The following is a 26,831-nucleotide window of genomic DNA, read 5'->3' on the forward strand; positions in this document are numbered from 1 at the left end:
GGTGCTGTATATACACCAGAGAGTGATGTGGTGTAGTGATAATATTTTACTAGCATGTGATAGGCATGGTTCGAGCATATCGGTACCATACTAAATGTATCCATAGGCAAGATGCTTTACTCTTATTGCCTCGTCCTTAAGATGAGATGTAAAGCTGTTGGTCCCATGTACATATAGTGCACGTTAAAGAACTTGGTACATTATTTGAAAAGAGTAGGGGATTGTCTCCTGGTGTGCAGATCTGGTACACGCTGCACTGCTGGCTGCTGTTGGTCTGTGGAGGGCCTAATTCAAATTTCCTCAGTTTCTAATTAAGCTTAAAGACCAAGAATAATAGATTTAACATTTAACTTCTCTACGTTCAAAGAGTGAAATGTGAAATATGGCTCTACAGATCAGATACGTCAATTTCCATAATATCTACACTGTATCAGTGGCGTAACACACAGGGCAAAGGTCCCTGGTTTAGCACTCCAAAGGGGCCCTCCAACACTAGGTAGTTGCATTTGACTTGCTCTGGGGCCCCTTGAGTCTGTGAGTGCTCATAGCCGTTAGGCCATTTCACTGCATCTGCATAGTCACTGATCAGGGTCCACGAAAAACGCTTCTAAATGTTCCTGTCACTGGTCCGCTAACTATTAATTAATGTACACAACGCATAGACCAATCATCATTTTACATTAAAGCCTAATGGCTAGCAGTTACGGGCTGTCTCACACAAATGGCTAAAGTTGAATCTTATTCATCTTTCCCAATTCAATGTGCTTCTGTAATTCTAAACTACAGTAAAAGCATATTAATTGTTGATTGTAAAATGCATTGGTGTAACACAGGGTTTAGCACTCCTAAAGGGCCCTCCAACGCTGGGTGGTTACATTGGGGCTGCTCATGCTCTGGGGTCTCTTAAACTCTGGGGCCCTTGGGTTTAGCCAGTGAGCATGCTTAGCTGTTACCCCACTGATGGTAAGATGTTCAATGAATAAATATTTCATTTTAGTTAAGCTTTATATAAAACATGATAAAAAATGAAAATTATTTGTTTTATTACTTTTTAGCATGGTGTCAGATTTCTTTTATCCCAATACTGGAGGAGTTGAGAGTCATATATACCAGCTTTCACAGTGCCTTATACAGCGAGGTCATAAAGTAAGTTATATCTCTTAAGCTAGCCAATCAAATAAAATATTTTACTGCCATTTGCACAGAATTGTTTTAATTTCTTTATAGACTATTAGTAGGATTGATAGACTTTCGTTTAGTTCTTGTTTCTACCAAAAATTTCAAAAGAAGTATTTTCTGCGAAATCGATTTTTGTAAAAATGGTTGTGTTGTATATAAAATTGCTCTATAGAAAATGTTTTTAAAACTGGTGACGATCGAGAGCCGAAACAATTAGGTTTTGCAAAACCATATTTAAAAATTGGTTCTTTTTATGTGGAACCATTTCTGCTGGCTAGAAAATACCATATGAAATTTATATCCGTATTACCTTGTTTAGGCCTTTAAATACTATTTTGAGTTCCTGAACCAAAGATCTTGAGCTTGGAGTCCGAGCATTTTGCACCATGCCAAACTACCATTAATTTCAGTAGATCAATACCATGAATTATTTTGATTTATTTTCTTGTCCATTTTTCAACAGTTGTAATAAACATAATTTAATGTTTTTGTGAATTTGAGTTAAAGTATGCCTATTAATAGCCTGGTGTTTTCGTGGATAAAGTTGTCTATTTCACTAATAGAAATCGGAACCAGAAAATGGCTGGTCAAGTTCTTTAAACGTAGTTGGCATTCATTAATGTACATAACAATATTCTCGCGCATTAATTTTCCCCCTTAAATTTATAAGTTTGTATTTCAAGGACCATCCTAATTCAATTAGGATACAAGTACAAATGTCATTGCTTGAATATTGTTATTGGAACTGACCATCAAATAATGGAAGTTCATAATCAGATAATTAATTTTTCCTTTTTTACAGGTCATAGTGTTAACGCATGCTTACAGTCAGCGCAATGGCATTCGACATCTTACAAATGGTCTCAAGGTATTCACCTCTTTCCCAATACAAACCAGATGATTATAGCAAACAAACATATTTATTATATTACTAACATGTTTTTGATTAATTGTATTGATTTGCATTGCTGTGTTGTCATGTCATGAGCATAACATGTATTATTACAGGGATATTTACAGGGATTTTAAAAAAATCACTTAACATTAGACAACGGAAATTGAAATGCACTAATATTACTACAGTGCACATACTGTATATTGCATTTTATTATTTTTTGAAATTGTGCATACAAGAATTTTTGTTTTAAATCAAATATGGCCTATTCAAATATGCTAAATTTTCTAAATGTACACAGAATTATTGCAAAATATAATGAATAATGGTGTAGAAAAAGTTTACAATGCTACAGTAATGTCTTCTTTATCATATCAGTGAAATAGATATTTAGAAATTGAGATATACATCTCATATAGTGCAAAGTATGTTTATCATTTTTTTCTAAGATAAATAACATACTGTATTTCATCACTTTCCACTTAAATTCGAATAAAATATAAAGCTTATGCAAATGTAATTCCATATGATTTTAGGGTCATGGACAAGTGAGTGTCAACATCAAGATTGTTCCATTCAACACAGTCTTAAAGAATAAATAATACAGTACATCACTCATTAGGTTTGGACATATACTGTATAACAAACTAGCAATGATAGCTTTTCCGGGATAGGCCGCCCACAACATGTTCCTATACCACCAATCAACTACCCTCCCAATCCCTACAACCTTCCCACCCTACAAGCTATCTTGACGATTATGAATTTTAGATGACACTACATTTCTAGAATGTTCTGCGGTATTTCATTATTTAAATTTATAATATTTATCTTATTAACATATTTTAACTCTTTACTAATATCTAAAATTGTTTACAATTAAATTTATTTTATTTACGATTTCTTTATGGACTCAAGGAACTTCCGTTTCCATAAATAATATGAATATTAATCATATTTGCCCTAATTTTCTGAATATTCTTTTACAAATTCAAGGTTTTATTTAAATTAGATTAATTGTAATTATCATTGTATTTAGTTGTGCCATTTTTCATTTTTCCTTGATAAAATACAGAATAATATTATTATATAATATATATTATTGTGTCTAAATAATTACTGATATAATCAACTTGCTTTTTTTAGGTATACTATCTTCCTATTGGTCCATTCTACAACCAGTGCGTTCTGCCAACGCTCTTCACCAGTCTTCCGATTGTCCGCAACATACTGATAAGAGAGCAGATCAGCATTGTACACGGACACTCTGTAAGAAACATAAGTATTTTTGTCAACTCTCCTAAAACCAAACACTTTTGGGCTGGCCCAAAATATATGAGTTTTCCCAAAATTCTGGTAGAGTCTGGTATTGGGAACGTACTGTTTAATAAAACCATTAATACAAAATCACAGAAAATGTCACTATCTAATAATTGTACACAGAAAGCATGTTCAAAACAATTTACCCTATAGATTTAAAAGCTATAGCTTATACCTTTACCATTGTGACCAATAAGATTGTAGTAATGTCATTCTCTGTCATTTAACAATAAACGCATCATCAGTAGTACAATTTATTATCAAACTTTTTAATGATGTGGTGGATGTCTGTTTATAGGAACAAAATGCGTAAAAATAATGGAAATGGAATAAAAACAGCGTGGTACCTATTTCTCAGAACATTATTTTTTTTTTTTTTTTTTTTTTTTCAGTTATTTTTAATTAGTAGTACAGTAGTAATCATTTTGACCCAAAGACCTTGATCTTAGCAATAGTGGATAATATATGTAATATTATAATACCCTGATACTTAATTTAATTGTATTTGCTGTTTTTAGATTTAGATTTATTTATCTAATAGATAATAACAGACATCAGTAAATAGCACATGACTAAAGTTTAGCAAACATCATAGATCAATAGATTACATCCTAAACAGAGCGTGTATGTCTCATAAGATGAATGTGATTATTATAACATATTCCTGATCTAGCCTACCACTTCTGGCTGTCATATCGTTTCTTATCACTGCCTGCCACCCATCTAGCCACAGTCCTTCACTTCCTTTCCTGGCCTAGCTCTGCGGGTTTTCAACTTCCCAGGTCATGAGAAAAAGATGTTTTGATACGAATGCTACATTTAAGCTCTTTATCACGGGACAAAAACTATGCAAACTCAATTTTGTTTGCATTTGATTGTACAGTTAAAATGATTGGATTTGACAATTAGTATTAAAATGGCATGCTTTTGAAGGACCTGATAGATAAGATGTACTTTATCGTGACATTTACTTTAACTTTTAAGGAGTTTCTTTTTATTAAATTAATAAATGTATGTTTACTGTTAATGGTTAAAAGCAATAAGAAACGGGGCCCCCTGAATATTATTGTATAAATATTGAATGTTTATGATTGGAATGGATAGAGTAAGTTGATGGACTGGTATATTTAACGAACTGGAGCTGAATTAAAAGTAAATATACTAGTACATCACCAAGAACAATCAATTACTTAAAAACAAAACATTCATATAGTCCCCAACATTTTCAGAATGATGTACAATGTACCACCAATTGTGAGTGCATGGCACATAATATATAATCAGCCAATCAGATGGCAAGGCATATACTATAGTATATAATTTCTAAGATATAATTTCAGGGAGTCAAATGGTTAAGGCAGGGGCGCAGTTTACTGTACCTAAAGAGCCAACAATACAACAATATCGACAAGGGTTCGAAGCCAACGCGCTCCTAGTTCTGGTGGTGGAATAAGTCTTCTCGGATAAGGACTATAAACCATAGGTCCAATGTACAGAGTTATAACCTGTCTGCACTTTAAAGAACCCAGTTGATCATTCCAGGCGATTAGAAGGTTACTCCAGTAAAGTAGTTCACAAAATATCCCCTGTATTACTGATTAATTTACTATTGGTAATCCTTGGCCACATTGCCTAAAGACATAATATAAAAAAATAAAAAATAAAATGGTTATACATTACCAGGAACGATCGTTATTATATATTATATATTGTTTTTATTCAATATTTTTTTTTAATGGTGTATTCATCATATTATCTTTTCATCTCATATCATCTTTACATGTAATTTTAGAACATTGTGAACATTGTAAAAATAACCCATTGCTAGTTTGATTACGATTTGAGTTAATTAATTTCAATGATGACCTTTACTTTGTGATTTCTAAAATCTGTGTAAGATCATTATGAAAATAATAATAATCTGTGTGTAACCTTCAGTGTCCTAAATTTTCTTATTACTTCAACATGCATACAGAAACCTCAGGTCCTGTTTCTGCTTAGAAAAAATAACTCGTTATTAAATGAAATAAGCCCAATTAGTCTAGGACAAAAATCTGAAAAGATGCTTAGAAATCAAGTTAGGGGGAGCGGAATGTTAGAGGCTGTCAACATAGCCAGATATCCTAATTAAACCCTTCTGATCACTCTAATCCCTGTTGACACTTAATTTTTTGCCTCGTATTGAAATGGCGGCCATTTTTCTATAAAATGTGGATATAATCAGATCTAAATAAGGTAGATACACAATCTTGGTGTCTAAACACATGTACTTCAGACACGGAATCCATTAGGCCTTGTTGACACTTCAGTTTTTGCCTTCTATTAAAATGGCAGCCATTTTTCAAAATGGCCGCCATTTTTATATAAAATGTGGATAAAATCAGATCTAAATAAGGTAGATACACAATCTTGGTGTCTAAACATATGTACTTAAGACACGGAATCCATTAGGCCTTGTTGACACTTCAGTTTTTGCCTTCTATTAAAATGGCAGCCATTTTTCAAAATGGCCACCATTTTTATATAAAATATGGATAAAATCAGATCTAAATAAGGTAGATACACAATCTTGGTGTCTAAACACATGTACTTCAGACACGGAATTCATTAGGCCTTGTTGACACTTCAGATTTTGCCTCGTATTTTTCAAAATGGCCGCTAATTTTATAGAAATTTGCATAAAATCGGATCTAAATAAGGTATATGCACGATCTTGGTGTCTAAACACATGTTTTTTTCAGGCATTTTGAAAAATGGCTGCCATTTTAATACGAGGCAAAAACTGAAGTGTCAACAAGGCCTAATGGATTCCGTGTCTGAAGTACATGTGTTTAGACACCAAGATTGTGTATCTACCTTATTTAGATCTGATTTTATCCACATTTTATATAAAAATGGCGGCCATTTTGAAAAATGGCTGCCATTTTAATACAAGGCAAAAACTGAAGTGTCAACAAGGCCTAATGGATTCCGTGTCTGAAGTACATGTGTTTAGACACCAAGATTGTGTATCTACCTTATTTAGATCTGATTTTATCCACATTTTTTACAAAAATGGCAGCCATTTTTCAAAATGGCCGCCATTTCAAGACGAGGCAAAAAATTAAGTGTCAACAGGGCTTAGAGTGATCAGAAGGCTTTAATTAGGATATCTGGCTATGTTGACAGCCTCTAACATTCCACTCCCCCTAACTCATTTTTTTCACATTTTTTGCCTAGACTAAATTTCTTGGCAGCAGAAACAGGACAAATTTTCAGTAACCAATGGCAACCTTAAAATAATGGTTAAATTGATTGCCATTAAACGGTTTGTGGTGAATATAGCTGCAACATAAAATAACGGTTATTTGATTTACTGCCGTTGACCTTCAGTTAACTAAACTGCATTGACGTTTGAATTTACTGCCAGAGCCCATTGCATTTTGGGTAATGCTGACGATTTCTATCCGAACCCCCACTGACTAAAACAGTTATTAAGAGCACAATTTAGCAGAAATCTATTTTGCATTGCTGTGATAGCTTCTGAAAATGCCCTAAATATTTTGAATAGCTGTTTGAAGAACATTTATTATTTGGATTAAAAGTGATAATTTTCTCGTTCACCTGAATGTTGTTGCTTGTTTCTGTTTGAAGGCATTTTCAGCTCTAGCGCATGAGGCAATGATACACGCAAAAACGATGGGCCTGAAGACAATGTTCACAGATCATTCTTTATTTGGATTTGCTGATCTAAGTTCCATCATCACTAATCATATTCTTCAAATCTCATTGGCTGATGCACATCATGTGATTTGTGTTTCTCATACCAGGTACAGTAAAACCCTACCATAGGACATGCCTGATCAGGGGACACCCCTCTTAAAGGGGAACATTTTTTAGACAAGGGTCAATGTATTTTTTCAAACTATAGTCAACTGTTATTGAACATTTAAAAAGAATTATGTGTGACATTATATGCGAGTTACAAAATGCTGAGGGTGTTATTGTTATCTTTGACTGCTTAACTCTCCTAAAAATTGCAGTAATCTCCACCCACCCATGAAAGAAGGATAAAGCTGGCTATAGGTAACTTTATATCCAGTCTTATTAAACTTATAACCACAGCAATGACCATATTATGCCAAACTTATTTGACATAGATATGTATTAATTTAACATATTGTTTTGTTTTATTTTCAGTCGTGAAAATACAGTATTACGTGCGTCTTTAAATCCAAGTGGTGTTTCTGTGATTCCAAACGCAGTGGACTCGTCAATGTTTACACCAGATCCATCAAAGAGAAATCCAAGAAGAAGTAATACCTCTTGTTATACATTATATTACATCTTTTTGTAATCCATGCCCTAACAACATCGAATATCTTTGCCCCTTCATTTTGACACGGACAGACCATCAATGTTTTCTTTTCTAAATTTAAATATAAATGCTTATTTGTCCCCCAAAACATGGAAAATAAAGATGAATAGATTTTGAATAGGCCATTTTGTAGTTTTAATTAAGTTCACTATTGCAACAACAACAAAAAATATTTAAAAAAATGATTTCCACAAAATAAAAAATTACAGTAATCATTAATAATCAATTCATTTTCAGGTACGGTAATATTTTTTTTTAAATATTTTTTTGTCTAAGTGAATAACTATTAGAAATGTTAACTGTGTTCCAACACCTATGTCTATGACCCTACAATCTGTCTTTAAGTAATGTTGAATTTAAATTAAAGGGGCACTGTGATTGGTCCATAGGGTGTCTTTTTATTATTAACAGAGGTTCTTTTGATGCGTTTCAACTTCCAATTATACAAGTTTGTGTTGGATTTTCACTTTATTAGTAACAGTTTTATTTTGATGTTTCTACACTTTTTACAATTTTCCCATGTGTGGATTTTGATGGATTTGCAGTGTTTGTATCATCCCCCTTAATTTAAGTCTGTATAATTTGATTATCATAACACTTCAAAATTGTTTGGATTGTATTCCTTCTGGAATTTAATTGCGTGATAAAGTGGTTTTTTTTTTCAAATATATAATGGAAAGTAAGTTGGCTAAGTTATTTTAATAATATTGGTTAATCTAATCCAGATTTTCAATGAGTATATATGAACAGAAATGTTCTAACCAACATGAAATGTTTGCACATTTACTGCATTAAAAAATATAGTAGTTTTTACTAAAGAAACTAAAAGTAATAACGCTATCTATGATTGAGGTAGTTTATCTTTTACAAAGAGGTAAACTAATTATCTAGAGTCTGAACTCCAATGTAATTATAGCTAAAAAAAAGTATTCCTCACCACCGCAAAGGGACCGTAGAATATGACCGGAAGAACTCCCTGATATGATTGCAATTATCAGCCAATCATATACATAGTTTAAAGGCAAGGACTCTCCACAGTTGTGCAACACTACACCTACATTACGCATGTTGAACGTTTTAAGCACAAAATATGTATTCTTATGTGATCTATGTTTATGAAAATTTAAACCATTTACCAAGAAATTATTTTATTGGGAGAATTTTTCAATTCATGTTATTTTATTTTCATAATATTTTAGGTAATTATTTCATATATAATTTATGGATACAGGCCATTTTAGAAATCCCTGTCCTATTGCCATTGCTTCGCTGTTGCCTAGTTTAGCCTCTAGTTAATTATTTAACCTTAGTGATCTTTTATTTACACATTTTATTAGACGTTTATGTGTTATAATTGCTATTTTGTATAATGTTTTTCAGTTACAATAGTTGTGATCAGTCGCCTTGTGTATAGGAAAGGGATGGACCTATTGGCAGGTTTAATGCCTATTATTTGTCAACGACACCCTGATGTTGATTTCCTAATAGGTATGTGATTATATTTTCATTTTCATAAACATTCAGATGAAAATAGAAGCAGCGGATTAATTTAACAAAAGATTACATTAGAAAGATAGGCGTGTTATAAAACAAATAATGAATGTTTTATATGTGTTTAATGTTTTCATTCGTTGAAAGTTGGTTCTATATATCCAGACTTCCACCATTTTTAATTTTTGTAGGTGGTGGTGGTCCAAAGGGTCTGGACTTAGAAGAGGTCAGAGAAGAGCATCAACTGCATGACAGAATCACATTACTTGGACCAGTCGACCATGATAATGTAAAAAATGTAAGACTATTTTAATTTAACTTTTGTATTTCAAAGTTGCATATTCACCTCTGAGTAATGAATGATTACTATTGCAGCTAGAGAAATACTTTTTGAACATGTTTATCCATGAAAAAAATACGTTGTTCATTTCTTATTACATGGGGATAAATTGAGCTTGTGTTTAAATATTTATAAATTCCTCTGGGATTTTTCCATGTCAGTTTTAGTTGTTTACCACATGCCAAGTAGAGTGAGTGATAAAGGGCAAAACCAAAAATGTGTTTCAGAATGTACTTTTTTTTTTCGTTGTCAAATCGAGCCTTAAAGCTCTGTTATCACTACCACATTTGGGCTTATCACTACTGTATATGGGCACATCACACTTGTCAAACTTGTGTAATAGTGTGGACAGAGCTTAATGACAATAAAAGCTGGCTATAATTGAAATAACAGTAGGCCAACTTTATTAGTAGTTATTTTTGTTTTAATTGTTTTGTTTCGTCACTCACATTCTATTAATTATTGGCTGCTTTTTGTGTTAGGTTTTACTTTACATATATTTCTTAATTCTATGCTATTTTAGAATAATTAAGTTGTAGTACTTATAGGGTAAGTCATTGCTTAGTAGCATGGGCAAGCCCATGATTGATCAGCTATCTATTAGCTGTATAGATACGTAGTAATCTATGTCGGGTTGTTCACGTCAGAAACATTGGAAATACAGGCAACAATGTGCAACCTCAATTAATCTTAATTGCTGGGCTTTCACTTATCATCTTTAACAACTATTTAGGTTTACTAAAGTTGCCCTGCATTTTTAGGATAAATGTGAACAATAGATCAATGTATGTTTTCTATATATATAGTCAATATCAATTATAGAAACAAATAGACAGAATCACTATAGGTGATCCACAGATCAGCTAATAACCAGCAAACCATTAGGTATTTGATGGTGAAATGCTTGATGAATGATTGTTTAATATGTGTTAAAAACAACTATACAGTCTGTTTCTTCAAGATTTCCTCAAATTATAATGTAAAAGCTCTGTCTACACTATCAAACTTTATGTGGCAACAAAAAACGTGATGTGCATCACCGTATTTTTGTAAAACTAGTTTGTGTAAAAAATGTTTTGGTATATAGTATTGAAAATACATTGTATTAGAGATGCTTTGTTTATTCAACCTTAATCTCAGAGAATAATGAGGAGAATATTGTACAAATATCAAATTATAGAGGGCTCCCTACATCAACAAACATTTTCCTTGGCATTCATAACTTAAAGTTCATATAAGACGGAAAATATTTTCAATTTCAGTACATACATCACTAGATGATATCCGCTGTATTAGTAAATGGCTTAATTATTGTTTAAATCAACTTTTTTAAACAAAAATACTCGAGGTGATACAAGAAATAAATCAAACAATTCTTTCTCAATTGAAAAAAAAGATTGCAGTGCCCACCCAAAAAATGATAATGTAGGTAGCCAATCAAATGTAAATTTGTGTTTAGGCTATTTATTCAAATGGCCAATGAAAAGGCCAATGAAATTAAATTTTATTTTAACCATTTATTCAAATGACCATTTAAAGCTCAGTATATTTAAACCATTTATTCCAATGGCCAATGAAAGCTGAATGTATATACTATATTTATTCAAATGGCTAATCAAACAAGATTATAGTTAAACTATTTATTTTCTTGGCCAATCAAAGCTAGTGTCTTAAACCATTTAGTCAAATGACCAATCAAAGCTAAGTGTATTTAAACCATTTATTCAAATGACCAATCAAAGCTGAGTGTATTTAAACTATTTATTCAAATGACCAATCAAAAGCTAAGTGTATTTAAACTATTTATTCAAATGACCAATCAAAGCTGAGTGTATTTCAATTATTTATTCAAATGACCAATCAAAGCCAATTATATATTAAACCATTTATTCAAATGACCAATCAACGCTTACAAATTCAAATTGCAGGTTCTGAACCAAGGTGACATCTTTGTTAATTCGTCATTGACAGAAGCTTTCTGCATCGCCATCGTTGAGGCTGCGTGTTGCGGGTAAGCTTAATTTATGAAAGCTGGGCATCACTATGCGACAACGTTTTCTGGTATTATTTTTTTTCCTCTCAAAATTTCCATTGATGAAAATTAATAAATGTTTCAATTTAAATTTTAAAAAATAATACTTTATTGAAACAATCAACATTAGTACATATACAAAAAATATAAACGCAGATATCATCTTCGACATCCAATTAACGATAAAAGCAGCATGTTTTGTTTTAATCACCAAACCTTTGAATGATTTATTGAAATCATTTTGTAAAAAAAAGGAATAATGTAGCCACAGTACTGTTGGTAAGGTTTCAAATGTCCACTTTGATAACTCAGTGGCTTGAACAGAGATTGTTCCCTTCTCTTGTGAAAATTGGACCACTTTATTTCTTGTGGCTACATCACTGTATTTCTTGTGGCTACATCACTGTATTTCTCGTGGCTACATCACTGTATTTCTCGTGGCTACATCACAGTATTTCTCGTGGCTACATCACTGTATTTCTTGTGGCTACATCACTGTATTTCTCGTGGCTACATCACTGTATTTCTCGTGGCTACATCACTGTATTTCTTGTGGCTACATCACTGTATTTCTTGTGGCTACATCACTGTATTTCTTGTGGCTACATCACTGTATTTCTTGTGGCTACATCACTGTATTTCTTGTGGCTACATCACTGTATTTCTTGTGGCTACATCACTGTATTTCTTGTGGCTACATCACTGTATTTCTTGTGGCTACATCACTGTATTTCTCGTGGCTACATCACTGTATTTCTTGTGGCTACATCACTGTATTTCTCGTGGCTATATCACTGTATTTCTTGTGGCTACATCACTGTATTTCTTGTGGCTACATCACTGTATTTCTTGTGGCTACATCACTGTATTTCTTGTGGCTACATCACTGTATTTCTTGTGGCTACATCACTGTATTTCTCGTGGCAACATCACTGTATTTCTCGTGGCTACATCACTGTATTTCTTGTGGCAACATCACTGTATTTCTTGTGGCTACATCACTGTATTTCTTGTGGCAACATCACTGTATTTCTTGTGGCTACATCACTGTATTTCTTGTGGCTACATCACTGTATTTCTTGTGGCAACATCACTGTATTTCTCGTGGCTATATCACTGTATTTCTTGTGGCTACATCACTGTATTTCTTGTGGCTACATCACTGTATTTCTCGTGGCTACATCACTGTATTTCTCGTGGCTACATCACTGTAATGATAATCTTTTTATTCATTCAATCATTCTTTCCTCTTTATTTTGGGCTTCATATCCATAGAATAAACAGTATATGATAAACAAAAGGTACTAAACAATCTAGTTTACCTTTAGATTGACTTAACTTTCTGAAATACACTTTCATAAACATTCATTATTTGTATACTATTCAAAATATAATTGAAACATCACATTCAACAGATAAAAACGAAAAATAAGTTCATATCACTTATCAATTTCATATCTTCTTATTCTTTCGTATTTATATATATATATTATTTATTTTCGGAATTCAATAAATACCAGGAAATACAGATGACATAAATAATAATATTTTACAGATTACAAGTTGTGAGCACAAGGGTCGGTGGAGTTCCAGAAGTACTTCCTCCTGACCTCATTACATTGGCAGATCCCAGTGTCAACTGTAAGTATTAGTACCATACCTTATTTGGACATTTATTATAGACTAGTATTTCTTCAAACTTTTATGACTTTTTATGTTTCTTTCTCAGGACATGTTTTTTCCTCAGAATTTTAAAGCAGAACTCATAAATAGTGCATGAAATTTATTAGGCTGTGTAAGCATGGACATACATCAAACGGTTTTCTGCAAGCTTCACATTAGTTTGTCAATGGTTTTTTGAAAGCAATTTCTTTGGCTTTACATTTAGTGGACCAGTTTAAACGCCATTGATCAGCATTGTTTTTTTTTTCTTTAGTAAGAACAATTATTGGAGTATTTAGATTCCTTGATGTGGTAATTAGTGATAATAATTTATGCCTTAATATGGGGAAAAAATAATAGTATCAGGGAGGAAAACGGATAGCCCTTTTATTTCATCTAGGTTAACTTTGAAGAATGCTGCTCGGTGTGCACCCTGGTGTACACTCCATAGTTTTGCAATAGTGTTGTGCAATAGGTTAATTAAGACCCAAAAAGCAGGGTTGTGTTTAAGAAAGCTAGGATGTGAATAATCTTTATATTAGTAACTTAGCTGTTCTTCTTAATATTCTTTTTATTCTATTTTAAATGTATAAAGATTGAATGAATTAGTTAATTATTACAATGTTGATTCCCGTTTGGTTTAGCATTGGTAACCTCATTAGAAGAAGCCATTCAAAGGAAGAGACGAGGCCAAGTTCTCGACCCTTTTGCTGTTCATAATAGAGTAAAAAAGTTCTACACATGGCCCAACGTCGCTATGAGGACTGAAAAGGTATGCTTCTTATTTAAGGGTCTCAAGTTTATTCAATGTGATCCTATTCCTATTACAGAAGCCTTCACCACCATCTCACTCTATCATAGCATTTTCTCATTGAAAAATTTTAATACAAAAACATTCATATGAATAAACCTTCATTCTAATCCTAGTTAATTATATTGCAATCTTATAACATACTCACTGCTGCCCTCTATAAAATTGTTGTTTAAAACTTTTTCTTTGACTGTAGAGGGTAGCAGACCAGTTTTATTTTCTCTGTAGCTTGAATATAGCCAATTTTTATTTGTTATCTGAATTCGACTATTAATGTGTAATTGTTTTCTTATTATTTTGGTCTAGATATATAATCAGATTTCTGAAGAACCAAGTTTCACCCTCTCGGAACGAATTGAGCGCTATGGTTCCAGCAACACCCTATTTCTTGTATTTTTTTCAGCAGTGGCCATTCTTAATCATATACTGTATCGTCTACTAGAGCGAATTTTTCCAAGAAAAGTAAGAATAAAATGTTTTTTAAAGCAATATAAATACCCTTTTCACATCTACAAAAAGTAACAACTTGTAACCAAGTTTGCAGGGTGAAGGGGAGAAAATTTTACAAGGGCCTCCTTGAGAAAAACACACCAGCGAGAGGCCTGTTTTTTTTGTTCCAAAATGTTACTGTGCATTTATTTATTTATTATTTATTCTTTCTTTTGACTGGATTGCATTCTCAGTAACGCAGTACTGCTTTCCAAAATGTTCCAGTTATAAGTTTAAAAGTAAATGAAAATTATAACATAAATACACAGTAGGCCTAATTTAAAAGATATATACAGAACAGTTAAAAACAAATAAAATATAACAAATAAAATATAACAAAAATGTAGGATCACTTGGATGACATAAGAGTTGCTATATTTTTGAGTTTATAAATATGTTTCCCAGTTACTTTCGTTCTAGTTTCAGTTGGTAAAAGATTCCATTCTTTTGTTGCTCTGTATTTGAAGGTTCTTTTACCTTGAGCATTTTTCCAATTTGGTGTAATTAATGTTTTACAACTTTGGCTACGGGTGCATTTGGGGTGGGAGGGAGTCATTAAACTTAAACATTGAGGATAAATATGATGGTGAATGGCCATTAATGCATTTGAAAGTTGTAAGTAGTAGATGTTCCCTCCATCTTTCATTTAGTGTAACCCAATTAAGTGTTTTAAAAATATCGTTTATCGGTGTATATATATCTGCGGATAACAGAACTCTACCTAATCTATTGAATAATATTTGAAGTGTATTTAAAGTTTCTTTTGTACAATTAGTCCATACAGCACTACAATAGTCAAACAATGGCATTACAAGAGAATTTGCCAGCATAATAGTTGTATGAGATGGCAAGTAGTATTTCACACGCCGTATTACCCCTATTCGTTTAGAAACTTTTGATGATACACTATTTATTTGATCCTTCCATGTAAATTTAGGATCAAATATAACACCTAAATACTTAAATGATTCCACTCTTTCAATGGTAGTTCCATTATCATCAAGTGAAATATTTTGGAAGTTATTTAATAAGTGACTAGTACCAAATACCATAAGTTTAGTTTTTTTAACATTCAAAGTCAATCTGTTGTTATCTAACCATTTTGATATTTTACAAAAATTTGAGTTTAGATTGTTTTGCAGAGTTATAGGATTTGAGGATCTACATAATAGAGTGGTATCATCAGCGTACATAACACATTGACAATCAACAGCATCAGGAAGAGAATTTACATATATAATAAATAACAAAGGACCTAAAATAGAGCCCTGTGGAATTCCAATGTCAATTTCTCTTAAATCAGAAATTGAACTATTTACATTTACAACTTGTGATCTATAACTTAGATATGAAGTAAACCAATTTAGGGCATCATTACATATACCAATTTCCTTAAGTTTAGCAATAAGTAACTTGTGATTAACAGTATCAAAAGCTTTTTTTAAATCTAAAAATATTGCAGCAGTTACATTACCATCATTATAATTATTTAGAATATAGTCAGATACATCTAAAAGTGTTGTTTTTGTGGAACGTTTCTTTCTAAAACCAGATTGTGATGGGTTTAAAATATTATTATTTGTTAAAAACTTATATACTTGATCGTGTACAGCACGTTCAATAATCTTAGATACAATTGGTAAGACAGAAATTGGGCGGTAATTATTTACATCAGATTTGTCACCTTTAAAAATAGGGGTAACCTTTGCAATTTTCCAATCAGATGGAAAAGTTGACGTGAACAAAGAACAATTACATATATATGTGAGAGTTTCAGATACAACAGGAGCAGCTAACTTTAATAATTTACAATTTATACATCAAGACCAACACTTCACATTTCGTTGGATATTTTTAAGAAAATTTATGATACTACATTATTGCAAAGGTTACCCCTATTTTTAAAGGTGACAAATCTGATGTAAAAAATTCCTCCGTGTATTTTCTATGCAGTAACCACTTTGATGCAAATAGATTATTACATACCGAAATGAATTATAATTTTTTACTATGATGACATCTTTAAAATGTATACAAATGATGCACTGTCAAACTACATACTTTTAACTTTAATATATGAATTTTTGAAGGAAGAAAGAAGGAAAGAAATAAAGATTTTGACAGAATCAAGAGGTTATATGCATATCATGCATATAACCTAATAAATAAATAAATAAAGATTTTGACAGAATCAAGAGGTTATATGCATATCATGCATATAACCTAATAATGAACAAACTACAAGTGATAAAGACACTGCAAACCAATTTAATAAACACTTTTCTTCAATAAGGCCTTATTGTTAGAAATGTTATTAATTTCATTAAAAACATATTCTGGTGTAATTATATCAAATTTAAAAGTATTCTGATTTACAGCTGCATTATTTATGTTATTATGGTTAGTAGGAGATATAGTAAGTTTTTCAGAAAGTGATTTACCAATTGAAGAAAAGTGGTTTGCAGTGTCTTTATCACTTGTAGTTTGTTCATTATTAGGTTATATGCATTTCGGTATGTAATAATCTATTTGCATCAAAGTGGTTACTGCATAGAAAATACACGGAGGAATTTTTCTACAACTTTTAGTGAGTTGTGTATGGCTCGATGGTCTGTGCTCGTGTCTATGGCATTCAAGGTACCGAGATCGAGTCTCACCTTGGGAAACGAAATAAGATTTTTTTTTTATTATCCGTATCATTTGTTCAAATTTATTTCTTAGTGTATAGATTATACACATGATTTATAATGAAATCTAGATAAAAATTAACTTATGTCTTTATTATTATGTAACAACAAATGTGGTTTATGACATTATACGCATATGGATCTTTGATCGGATTGTGATACCGGCTATGGTGTTCGCGTTAGCAAGGTCCTATCATATATTATAAATAATTAAAGATTCTGAGAAAATCAATCAATCAATATATCTTTTAAAAATCAATTATCTTTATTTAAATCAATGCATATAACCTATAATTCGTCATAGTGACGAATTAAATCTAGTTAGGTTATATGCATGATATGCATATAACCTCTTGATTCTGTCAGAATCTTTATTTATTTCTTTATTTATTCTTTCCTTAGCACTATTTTGTCCGTGAATTATCTTGATATCAGTTTCATCTATCTAAGTCAATTTTTCAGAGTATATTCCTTATGGCCAGGAATCGATGTGGTTATATTTTCACGATGCGCAATCAAAAATTACGCGGTCTACGCGCGATTTTACGAAATCACGTTTGTAATCATATCTTCACAAGCATGAATCACAATTAAACAAAATTTGGTACTCATAAATTTCAGGTCATATTTCATCATATGGCAATACAATTACGTGCGTAGCGCATATAACGCTTGCGTACGCGCGCTTAAAATGTTCAAAATTGTCAAAATTAATTTTCGATGAAATTAGAGTACGTTTCAGGCAATTTTAAGCGTTTAAAAAATTGCCATGAGTGCGCAGATTTTTTCACGCGCACGGCGCGTTAAACGTTAATGCGCATTCTTTTTGCCCGATTTCTGTTTTACAATCTTTCTTTAATAATATCATCATATTTGATTCACGTTTCAACTCGAAGTTGCGTTATACGAGCACGTCAAAAGTGACTGGCTACGCACGTATAAGTTAACAAAATGGTGAAAATATGCTAAATTTTAAAATTAATATATATCGTCAGAATGCAGGGGAACACCTATTTTTTATTTCATTTTCTTGAAGTGTATGTATCATATGTATGATTTATTATCAAATTAAGAGAACAAAAGTTGATTAAGTCATCATTAATTGCATATTAAATTTAAAAAAAATAATTTCGACAATCAAACAAATTATGACATTTTCTTAGGCCAAAATAACAAACTTAACATTAACTTTCTTCCTTCCAAAGTTCATATATTAAAGTTAAAAGTATATAGTTTGACAGTGCATCATTTGTTTACATTTTAAAGATGTCATCATAGTAAAAAATTATAATTCATTGCGATATGTAATAATCTATTTGCACCAAACTGGTTACTGCATAGTAAATACACGGAGGAATTTTTCTACAACTTTTAGTCAGTGGTGTATGGCTCGATGGTCTGTGCTCGTGTCTATGGCATTCAAGGTACCGAGATCGAGTCTCACCTTGGGAAACGAAATAAGATTTTTTTTTTAATATCCGTATTGTTTGTTCAAATTTATTTCTTAGTGTATAGATTATACACATGATTTATAATGAAATCTAGATAAAAATTAACTTATGTCTTTATTATTATGTAACAACAAATGTGGTTTATGACATTATACGCATATGGATCTTTGATCGGATTGTGATACCGGCTATGGTGGTCGCGTTAGCAAGGCCAGGTCACGCCCTATCATATATTATAAATAATTAAAGATTCTGAGAAAATCAATCAATCAATATATCTTTTAAAAATCAATTATCTTTATTTAAATCAATGCATATAACCTATAATTCGTCATAGTGACGAATTAAATCTAGTTTATTTATTTATTCTTTCCTTAGCACTATTTTGTCCGTGAATTATCTTGATATCAGTTTCATCTATTTAAGTCAATTTTTCAGAGTATATTCCTTATGGCCAGGAATCGATGTGGTTATATTTTCACGATGCGCAATCAAAAATTACGCGGTCTACGCGCGATTTTACGAAATCACGTTTGTAATAATATCTTCACAAGCGTGAATCACAATTAAACAAAATTTGGTACTCATAAATTTCAGGTCATATTTCATCATATGGCATTACAATTACGTGCGTAGCGCATATAACGCTTGCGTACGCGCGCTTAAAATGTTTAAAATTGTCAAAATTTATTTTCGATGAAATTAGAGTACGTTTCAGGCAATTTTAAGCGTTTAAAAAATTGCCATGAGTGCGCAGGTTTTTGCACGCGCACTGCGCGTTAAACGTTAATGCGCACTCTTTTTGCCTGATTTCTGTTTTACAATCTTTCTTTAATAATATCATCATATTTGATTCAGGTTTCAACTCGAAATTGCGTTATACGAGCACGTCAAAAGTGACTGGCTACGCACGTATAAGTTAACAAAATGGTGAAAATATGCTAAATTTTAAAATTAATATATATCGTCAGAATGCAGGGGAACACCTATTTTTTATTTCATTTTCTTGAAGTGTATGTATCATATGTATGATTTATTATCAAATTAAGAGAACAAAAGTTGATTAAGTCATCATTAATTGCATATTAAATTTAAAAAAAATAATTTCGACAATCAAACAAATTATGACATTTTCTTAGGCCAAAATAACAAACTTAACATTAACTTTCTTCCTTCAAAAGTTCATATATTAAAGTTAAAAGTATGTAGTTTGACAGTGCATCATTTGTTTACATTTTAAAGATGTCATCATAGTAAACAATTATAATTCATTTCGGTATGTAATAATCTATTTGCACCAAAGTGGTTACTACATAGTAAATACACGGAGGAATTTTTCTACACATTTTAGTCAGTTGTGTATGGCTCGATGGTCTATGCTCGTGTCTATGGCATTCAAGGTACCGAGATCGAGTCTCACCTTGGGAAACGAAATAAGATTTTTTTTTATTATCCGTATTGTTTGTTCAAATTTATTTCTTAGTGTATAGATTATACACATGATTTATAATGAAATCGAGATAAAAATTAACTTATGTCTTTATTATTATGTAACAAATGTGGTTTATGACATTATACGCATATGGATCTTTGATCGGATTGTGATACCGGCTATGGTGTTCGCATTAGCAAGGTCCTATCATATATTATAAATAATTAAAGATTCTGAGAAAATCAATCAATCAATATATATTTTAAAAATCAATTATCTTTATTTAAATCAATGCATATAACCTATAATTCGTCATAGTGACGAATTAAATCTAGTTCTTATTTATAACACTATTTATGCAAGATTTGTTTTTAGGAATTAATTTATGGATTGTATCCCAAAGTTTTTTAGGATTAGGAGAATTTTCTTTTATAGAATCTGTACAGTAGCTTTTTTTAAGAGTTTTACTTAAATTGTTAATTTTATTTCTAAGTTGTTTAGCTTTTTCCCAATCACCAGCATTGTTTGTTTTGTGTGCTTTAGCATAGTAGTAGTCTCTGTCTTTTGCATGGTTACTTTACTACTGTACTGGTATTAAACTGACTAATCACAGTAAGTTCTGTCTACACTGTCAAACTCGTTTGACAAAAAAAGTTGGTTGTGGCCAAATATGGTAGTGATATAACATCATCATGTCCATATACATTTTTGTTGTCACATAAAGTTTGATGGTGCAGACAGAGCTTTTGCTATCTGTCAAATCTCAAAATGTAGAGAAAGCACAAATTTAAGTTCTGTGCCAAGGTGATTGAGAGTGACATGAGCAGTTTTAACTAGAATGATATGATCGAAGAAATGGACCATATTACGTCATGCTAGTTTTAAGCATTGGTCTGTACAACATGACTCGTGTATATCTTTAAATCAGAATACATATAAAAAAGAATAAAAGGTTGTCTAGTGTGTTACCTTTGGTGTAAATGTATATTTTAATTTATATCTTTTTTTTTTTTGTCTTATGTAGGATCGACCCACTTTTATTTCTTCATCAATAAAATGTACGTTTACAATGCATTGCACATGAGTAATGTAATGATACAATACAATATAACTGACATTAAGTAACTTTCAGTACATCTGATATCTCACTCCTACCATTGCATTTTATATATAATAGTATAAGGAAGACAAACAAATTTCCTCTATGTTATACACTCTTTACACGTTTTTCAATCCTTAACAATGTACGTATAATTTACCACAGAATTCTTTATTTTATAACTCTTTTCATCTCTTTCAGGCAATCAAAAAAAAAGTTATATTTTACTTTACCTAAATATCAATTTTATAAACGTTAATTTTATACCTTGCTAAATTGTTACGATCCATATCTGACCACATTTTTTTTGCCTTTTCTTTATTTATTAAAAACTCACAATTTATTATACCTTCTAACTCCACAGTGAACATTAACCATGGACATTTTTTAACAAGTCCTTAATTTATATCTTTATTAAAACTAGTACATTTTTTTTACCTGATTTATTGATAAGATTTTTAATTCTTTTGTGTTGGTCTTTAATTAGAATGATGTTAATTGTGTAACTATGTTAACTTCATTCGGATCCAGGTCAATTCAATTGGAAAAGTCTTTATTTGACAATAAATAACAGTTTTCTCATCGCAACTTTTACAAAGTAATTTAAAAACTACAAAATTGTTTTCAATAAACATACACATCATACAACGTACATTTCTACCCTAACAAATTTTTCAAAACTTTCTATTATAAAATAGTCAGGTCTCGGGTCCATTCTGTTGTCGCCACAGATTTACTTCTTCATCAGTACGTCTATGAATGGATGATTGTAGGTGGGAACATGAATGCTAGATAATCATACCCAGTACCGTTTTGATCATGTGATCATTCGGGAAACCACCTCACGACATGAACATTAATTTGTATGTTTATAATTTACATAATAGCAAATACTAAATCACCATTTTAGCTCATTTAGGCATGATTAGCATTGTATTAATATTTAAATGGTTGCCCACACAATTGCTCTTTATCAAAATTAAAGGTTAATTTAACCAATTGTGCATATTAATTTGTTCCCATAATTGTTCGACATTTTCAGTTTAAATTAATTGAACAGTTTTAAATTGGTTAGACCATGGATTAAAGAATAGAAGGATATGCATCGACGTGAGATCAAGGGTTCCTTGACTCTCGCCAATAGAGCGCGGACCGCCCACAATGTTACAGTTTAATTAACCGCATGGTCGCGTGCCTAATATATTGTTTACTGCACATGTGCAACGACATTTAACCTTGTTGGCCTCTGCCTCACGCCACTGCTGAGTATAATGTTTATTGAAAACAGTTATTAAATTACATTGTACGTTATTGTGAAGACCCTAGTGTAGGCTTCACCACTTCATCAATATACTGCCTAGGTAGGCCTAGTAGTAGATACAACGTGTAATCATGATCTATATACTCACGATCACCGTTGTCATACTTCTTGTGTGAATAATAATAAGTACTTTCGTTTGTTCGTGATTAAGTTTGCCATGCGTGTACTTCTCAAAACGACCGCTAGGTAACGTATCGCAACTATACATAGCCAGCCAATCCCGGATCAGGGATCGCTGTTTTCATTCAATTAGGCCCGGTGATTGGATGTGATGTGGATGACATAACCACTAGCCAATCACCAGGCACTAAAATTTAAATATAATTACATCGATAATTAAGGAGATTTATGAAGAAACCACTGCTTAGCCATATATTAAAAACACGATTGTTCTGTGTGTGGACACCGGACATGCTAACAACATACATGGTCAAATGCATAATTTAATATTCTATAGATTAACGCAATTTTTAATGACAGAAGATGGCAGGCAAATAATGATAATTCAAATATAAAAATTGCATATTTTATTAATATTACCAACTACTTAAAATTACCAGTCATAAGAAAGTGAACTTTTCGTAGTCCGATTGTTATGAAACTAAAACAGAATTGTTCAGCAATACATTTTTGTTATCAATTAATCATCGACGCAGACATGTCAATAGAACATTCAGACTGCGCATACGATTTCTACATGGTTACGTTTTGGTCTAAAAAAATGTAGCAGTTGATTCGCAGCGTTCTACAGAGGGCCACGGTTAGAGACACGGAGTTCAATGTTTGATTGGCAGCAGTGCTTTAGTATAGGCAAGCGTGTTGTAAAATCGTTTGATGTCGCCGTCGATGCATATCCTTCTAATTCTTTTATCCCTGGTTAGACTAATGGTTATTTAATGCAGTCATTTATTTTGTACATCCTTAATGTTCATAAACATTTATTTTAAAAAACATTTATTTTTAAAACAGTTGGCAAAACAAGAGCATTTGAAAATAAAGAATAATTGACTAAATTGCCAAAATCATTTTATAGACCTAATTTGTAAGGTTTATATGTAGTTTTTATTGTACATAATATTATATTCCTTTCTGCCACTTAGCTGCTAATGGAATTAAGATACTAAAAGCTCTTTGCATTATATTTCTTTCATATTTTTGTCAGTTTTTCTTTTAATGTAGTGTACTGATTTATGGTTTGTATAAGATTGTGAATGTTACTAAAAATATTAAGTAATTTGTGGTATCACTGTCATACAGAATTATGTATTAGAGAGTGATATGGCCTAATGGTATAGGGAATCATACTAGCATGTGAGAGAGGCATGGAGTCAAAACTTGTCTTTTCCATATTGCTTGTATCTGTAAGCTTGATTTCCTACTAGGATGTAATGCATCATCTTGCGATTGTGAATTATGTTGTGTATACGCATTGCGTCCATGTTTAAACCAAGCTTTAGGCAAGATTCTTCACTCCCTTTGCCTCATCCTTCAGATGAGATGCAATGCCTTTGTTCTCATATGCATACAATACACACTATCATCTCCTGGTGTACTGATCATGGTGGCGCTGCACTGTGGCTTCCGTTGGTCCATAGAAGGCCTAATTTTCAACTTTCTTTACGAATAATTTTAAATTTACTTATAATTTATAATAACCAATGGTCTTTTTTTGTTTGTGTTGTAGGATATTGACCTTGTTCCCCCATTCCCTATAGACGTTTTGAAAACGAAATTGACAACTAAAGCAGAAATGTATGATGGTCCTGCAAGGAGAACTCGGAGTAAGAAAACAGAGTCGCCCAGTTGACAATAGGTATTCAATTGACTACCATTGCACAATAGTTATTGTTTTATAATGCCTGTTTCGTTTTGATGATGTTGCCTGCTACTGAGTATAAGCTTGGTAGATATATGTGAGAGCTAATTGGCCAGTAGCATAATTTCTGCGTTTTTTTAATGGTTTTTGCGACAACAATAATTAAAAAATGTAGCAAAAACATTCTGTATTCATACCGTATACAGTACAACACATAGTACAATATACATACAATACACAGTACAGTATGCAGTTTACAGTAAATTTACATTCAGTACAGTATACATACAGTATACATTAAAATATACATACAGTATATACAGTCCAGTATACATACAATATACAGTACAATATACATGCAGTATATACAGAACAGTATACATGCAGTATACAGAACAGTACTGTACAATATACAGTACAGTATATAGTACAGTATATATGCAGTATAAAGTACAGTATACATACAGTATACAGTACAATGTGCATATTATATGCATATTGTACTGTATATATACAGTACAGTATACAGTACAGTATACAGTGCAGTATACAGTACAGTATATAGAACAGTACTGTACAATATACAGTACAGTATATAGTACAGTATATATGCAGTATAAAGTACAGTATACATACAGTATACAGTACAATGTGCATATTATATGCATATTGTACTGTATATATACAGTACAGTATACAGTGCAGTGTACAGTACAGTATACAGAACAGTACTGTACAATATACAGTACAGTATATACTGTAGTACAGCATATAGAACAATATACATAAAATATACAGAACAGTATGGAGTACAGTTTACATATAGTATACAGTACAGTACACTGTACAATATACATACAGATTAATATCTCTTTTGTGTATATTTATATGTAAGAAAATACTTTTCCATTGATTCCATTGAATCAGAAGTCAACATCAGTCACAGTTTCGTAAGGTGGATTTTTTGTCATAAATCAGAATGTTAAATCGTTGTGCTTTAAACAGATGCTTTATTAGCATTAAACTAGACTGATCACCTGCAATGCCAAATGTTAACAATATATGATTTAATCATGTTCATTGTTCTGCCTTTATTGTATGCTATTCTTCAATAGTTTCCCTATTGTGGACCTAATCCATTAAACCAATTCTATTTTATATGTAGAACTGGAATGAGTCATGTCATATATATAAATAATTGTATTACCACTAATATGGAGTAGCTTTGCATTAAAGAGTTTAATATTGGTCAGATGTTTGCCCTACTCCGACGTAAGTTTGTACTTTATATTAAGTACAGTTAAATTTAATTATCCTGTTGGTGCAGGACCCACTGCATACTTGAGCTCGAATCTAACCCCTAGTCATCAGCGCAAGCTCAGTGGTCTAGAAGTATAAACGCTAGTGACCTGGAAGTCGTGAGTTCGAGTCTCACTACAAAGTATTCTAAATGTACATAGTATAAAGCAAAAATCATAAACAGCAAACATCTGATAAATAAAAATAATTAATGTATTAATTGAATGGGGACAAGCTGTTCTATTTAATAAGGCTGGTGGAGCTGTAGCTGGGTGGTTAACATGCTTGCCTTCCAATAGCAAGCTCAAGTGTTCAATCCTGACCTAGTGCCAGATTTGTCAGACTGTTTTTTGGCTGGCTACAGTCTATATGTATTATTTAGAACTGATATTACCATTTTTGCAAATTCATCACTTCCCACTCCTAAATGCTGTACATTTCTCTCATATTATTTGATTTTTACATTAGAGTGACCAATTAAATGTACTATAAATATATGAAATAATGTATATTGTAATAAAAAAAAAATATTGAAAATCTTCATAAACATCGTAAATTCATTACTTCCCACACCTATATGGTACATTGGCATATTATTTGATTTTTACATTAGAGTGACCATTTAAATGTACAGTACTATAAATATATGAAATACTGTATATTGTAATAAAAATATTGAAAATATACATAAGCATTGTAAATTCATCACTTCCCACTCCGAAATGCTGTACATTTCTTGCATATTATTTGATTTTTACATTCAGTGACCAATTAAATGTACTATAAATATATGAAATACTGTATATATTTCGTGTTTGAATGTTTTTTGTATCAATTGTTATTACTTAATGTATTGATATTTGTCTATGTTAATGTTTTGATGTTTCTCTGTACTTTTTATACAGTTTTTATGTAAATTCAATATTTTCAGCTTCTGTTGCTTTTTTTATATATGTTTTTTTTATACCGAAATAAATAAATAAATATTTTAATTAAAAAAATATTGAAAATCTACATAAACATCGTACATTGTCAAGCGTCACTTGCTTATTCTTATTTTTATTCTTTTATTGCCAAAAACAAAACAACAAACAAACAACTACAAAGTAAGTGGTAGGAAACACAAGAGGGAACTAGAGCCAGTGTTACC

General features: G+C 31.6%; 1 protein-coding gene across 1 annotated transcript in view; it reads left to right on the plus strand.

The window, feature by feature from the left end:
- LOC140040842 (phosphatidylinositol N-acetylglucosaminyltransferase subunit A-like) overlaps positions 1–26,445 on the plus strand; it is a 31,971-nt gene extending 5,526 nt beyond the window's left edge. The window contains exons 3-14 of the mRNA XM_072087083.1: positions 1,056–1,146; positions 1,982–2,047; positions 3,221–3,343; positions 7,028–7,203; positions 7,574–7,689; positions 9,132–9,239; positions 9,434–9,540; positions 11,511–11,593; positions 13,170–13,255; positions 13,921–14,048; positions 14,394–14,549; positions 24,251–26,445. Of these exons, the coding sequence (XP_071943184.1) occupies positions 1,056–1,146; positions 1,982–2,047; positions 3,221–3,343; positions 7,028–7,203; positions 7,574–7,689; positions 9,132–9,239; positions 9,434–9,540; positions 11,511–11,593; positions 13,170–13,255; positions 13,921–14,048; positions 14,394–14,549; positions 24,251–24,373 (1,363 nt within the window). The 3' untranslated portion in view covers positions 24,374–26,445. The remainder of the gene's footprint in view (positions 1–1,055; positions 1,147–1,981; positions 2,048–3,220; positions 3,344–7,027; positions 7,204–7,573; positions 7,690–9,131; positions 9,240–9,433; positions 9,541–11,510; positions 11,594–13,169; positions 13,256–13,920; positions 14,049–14,393; positions 14,550–24,250) is intronic.
- Positions 26,446–26,831: the final 386 nt, after the last annotated feature.

This window comes from Antedon mediterranea, chromosome 2 (genome assembly GCF_964355755.1).
Source record: "Antedon mediterranea chromosome 2, ecAntMedi1.1, whole genome shotgun sequence".
NCBI lineage: Eukaryota > Metazoa > Echinodermata > Crinoidea > Comatulida > Antedonidae > Antedon > Antedon mediterranea.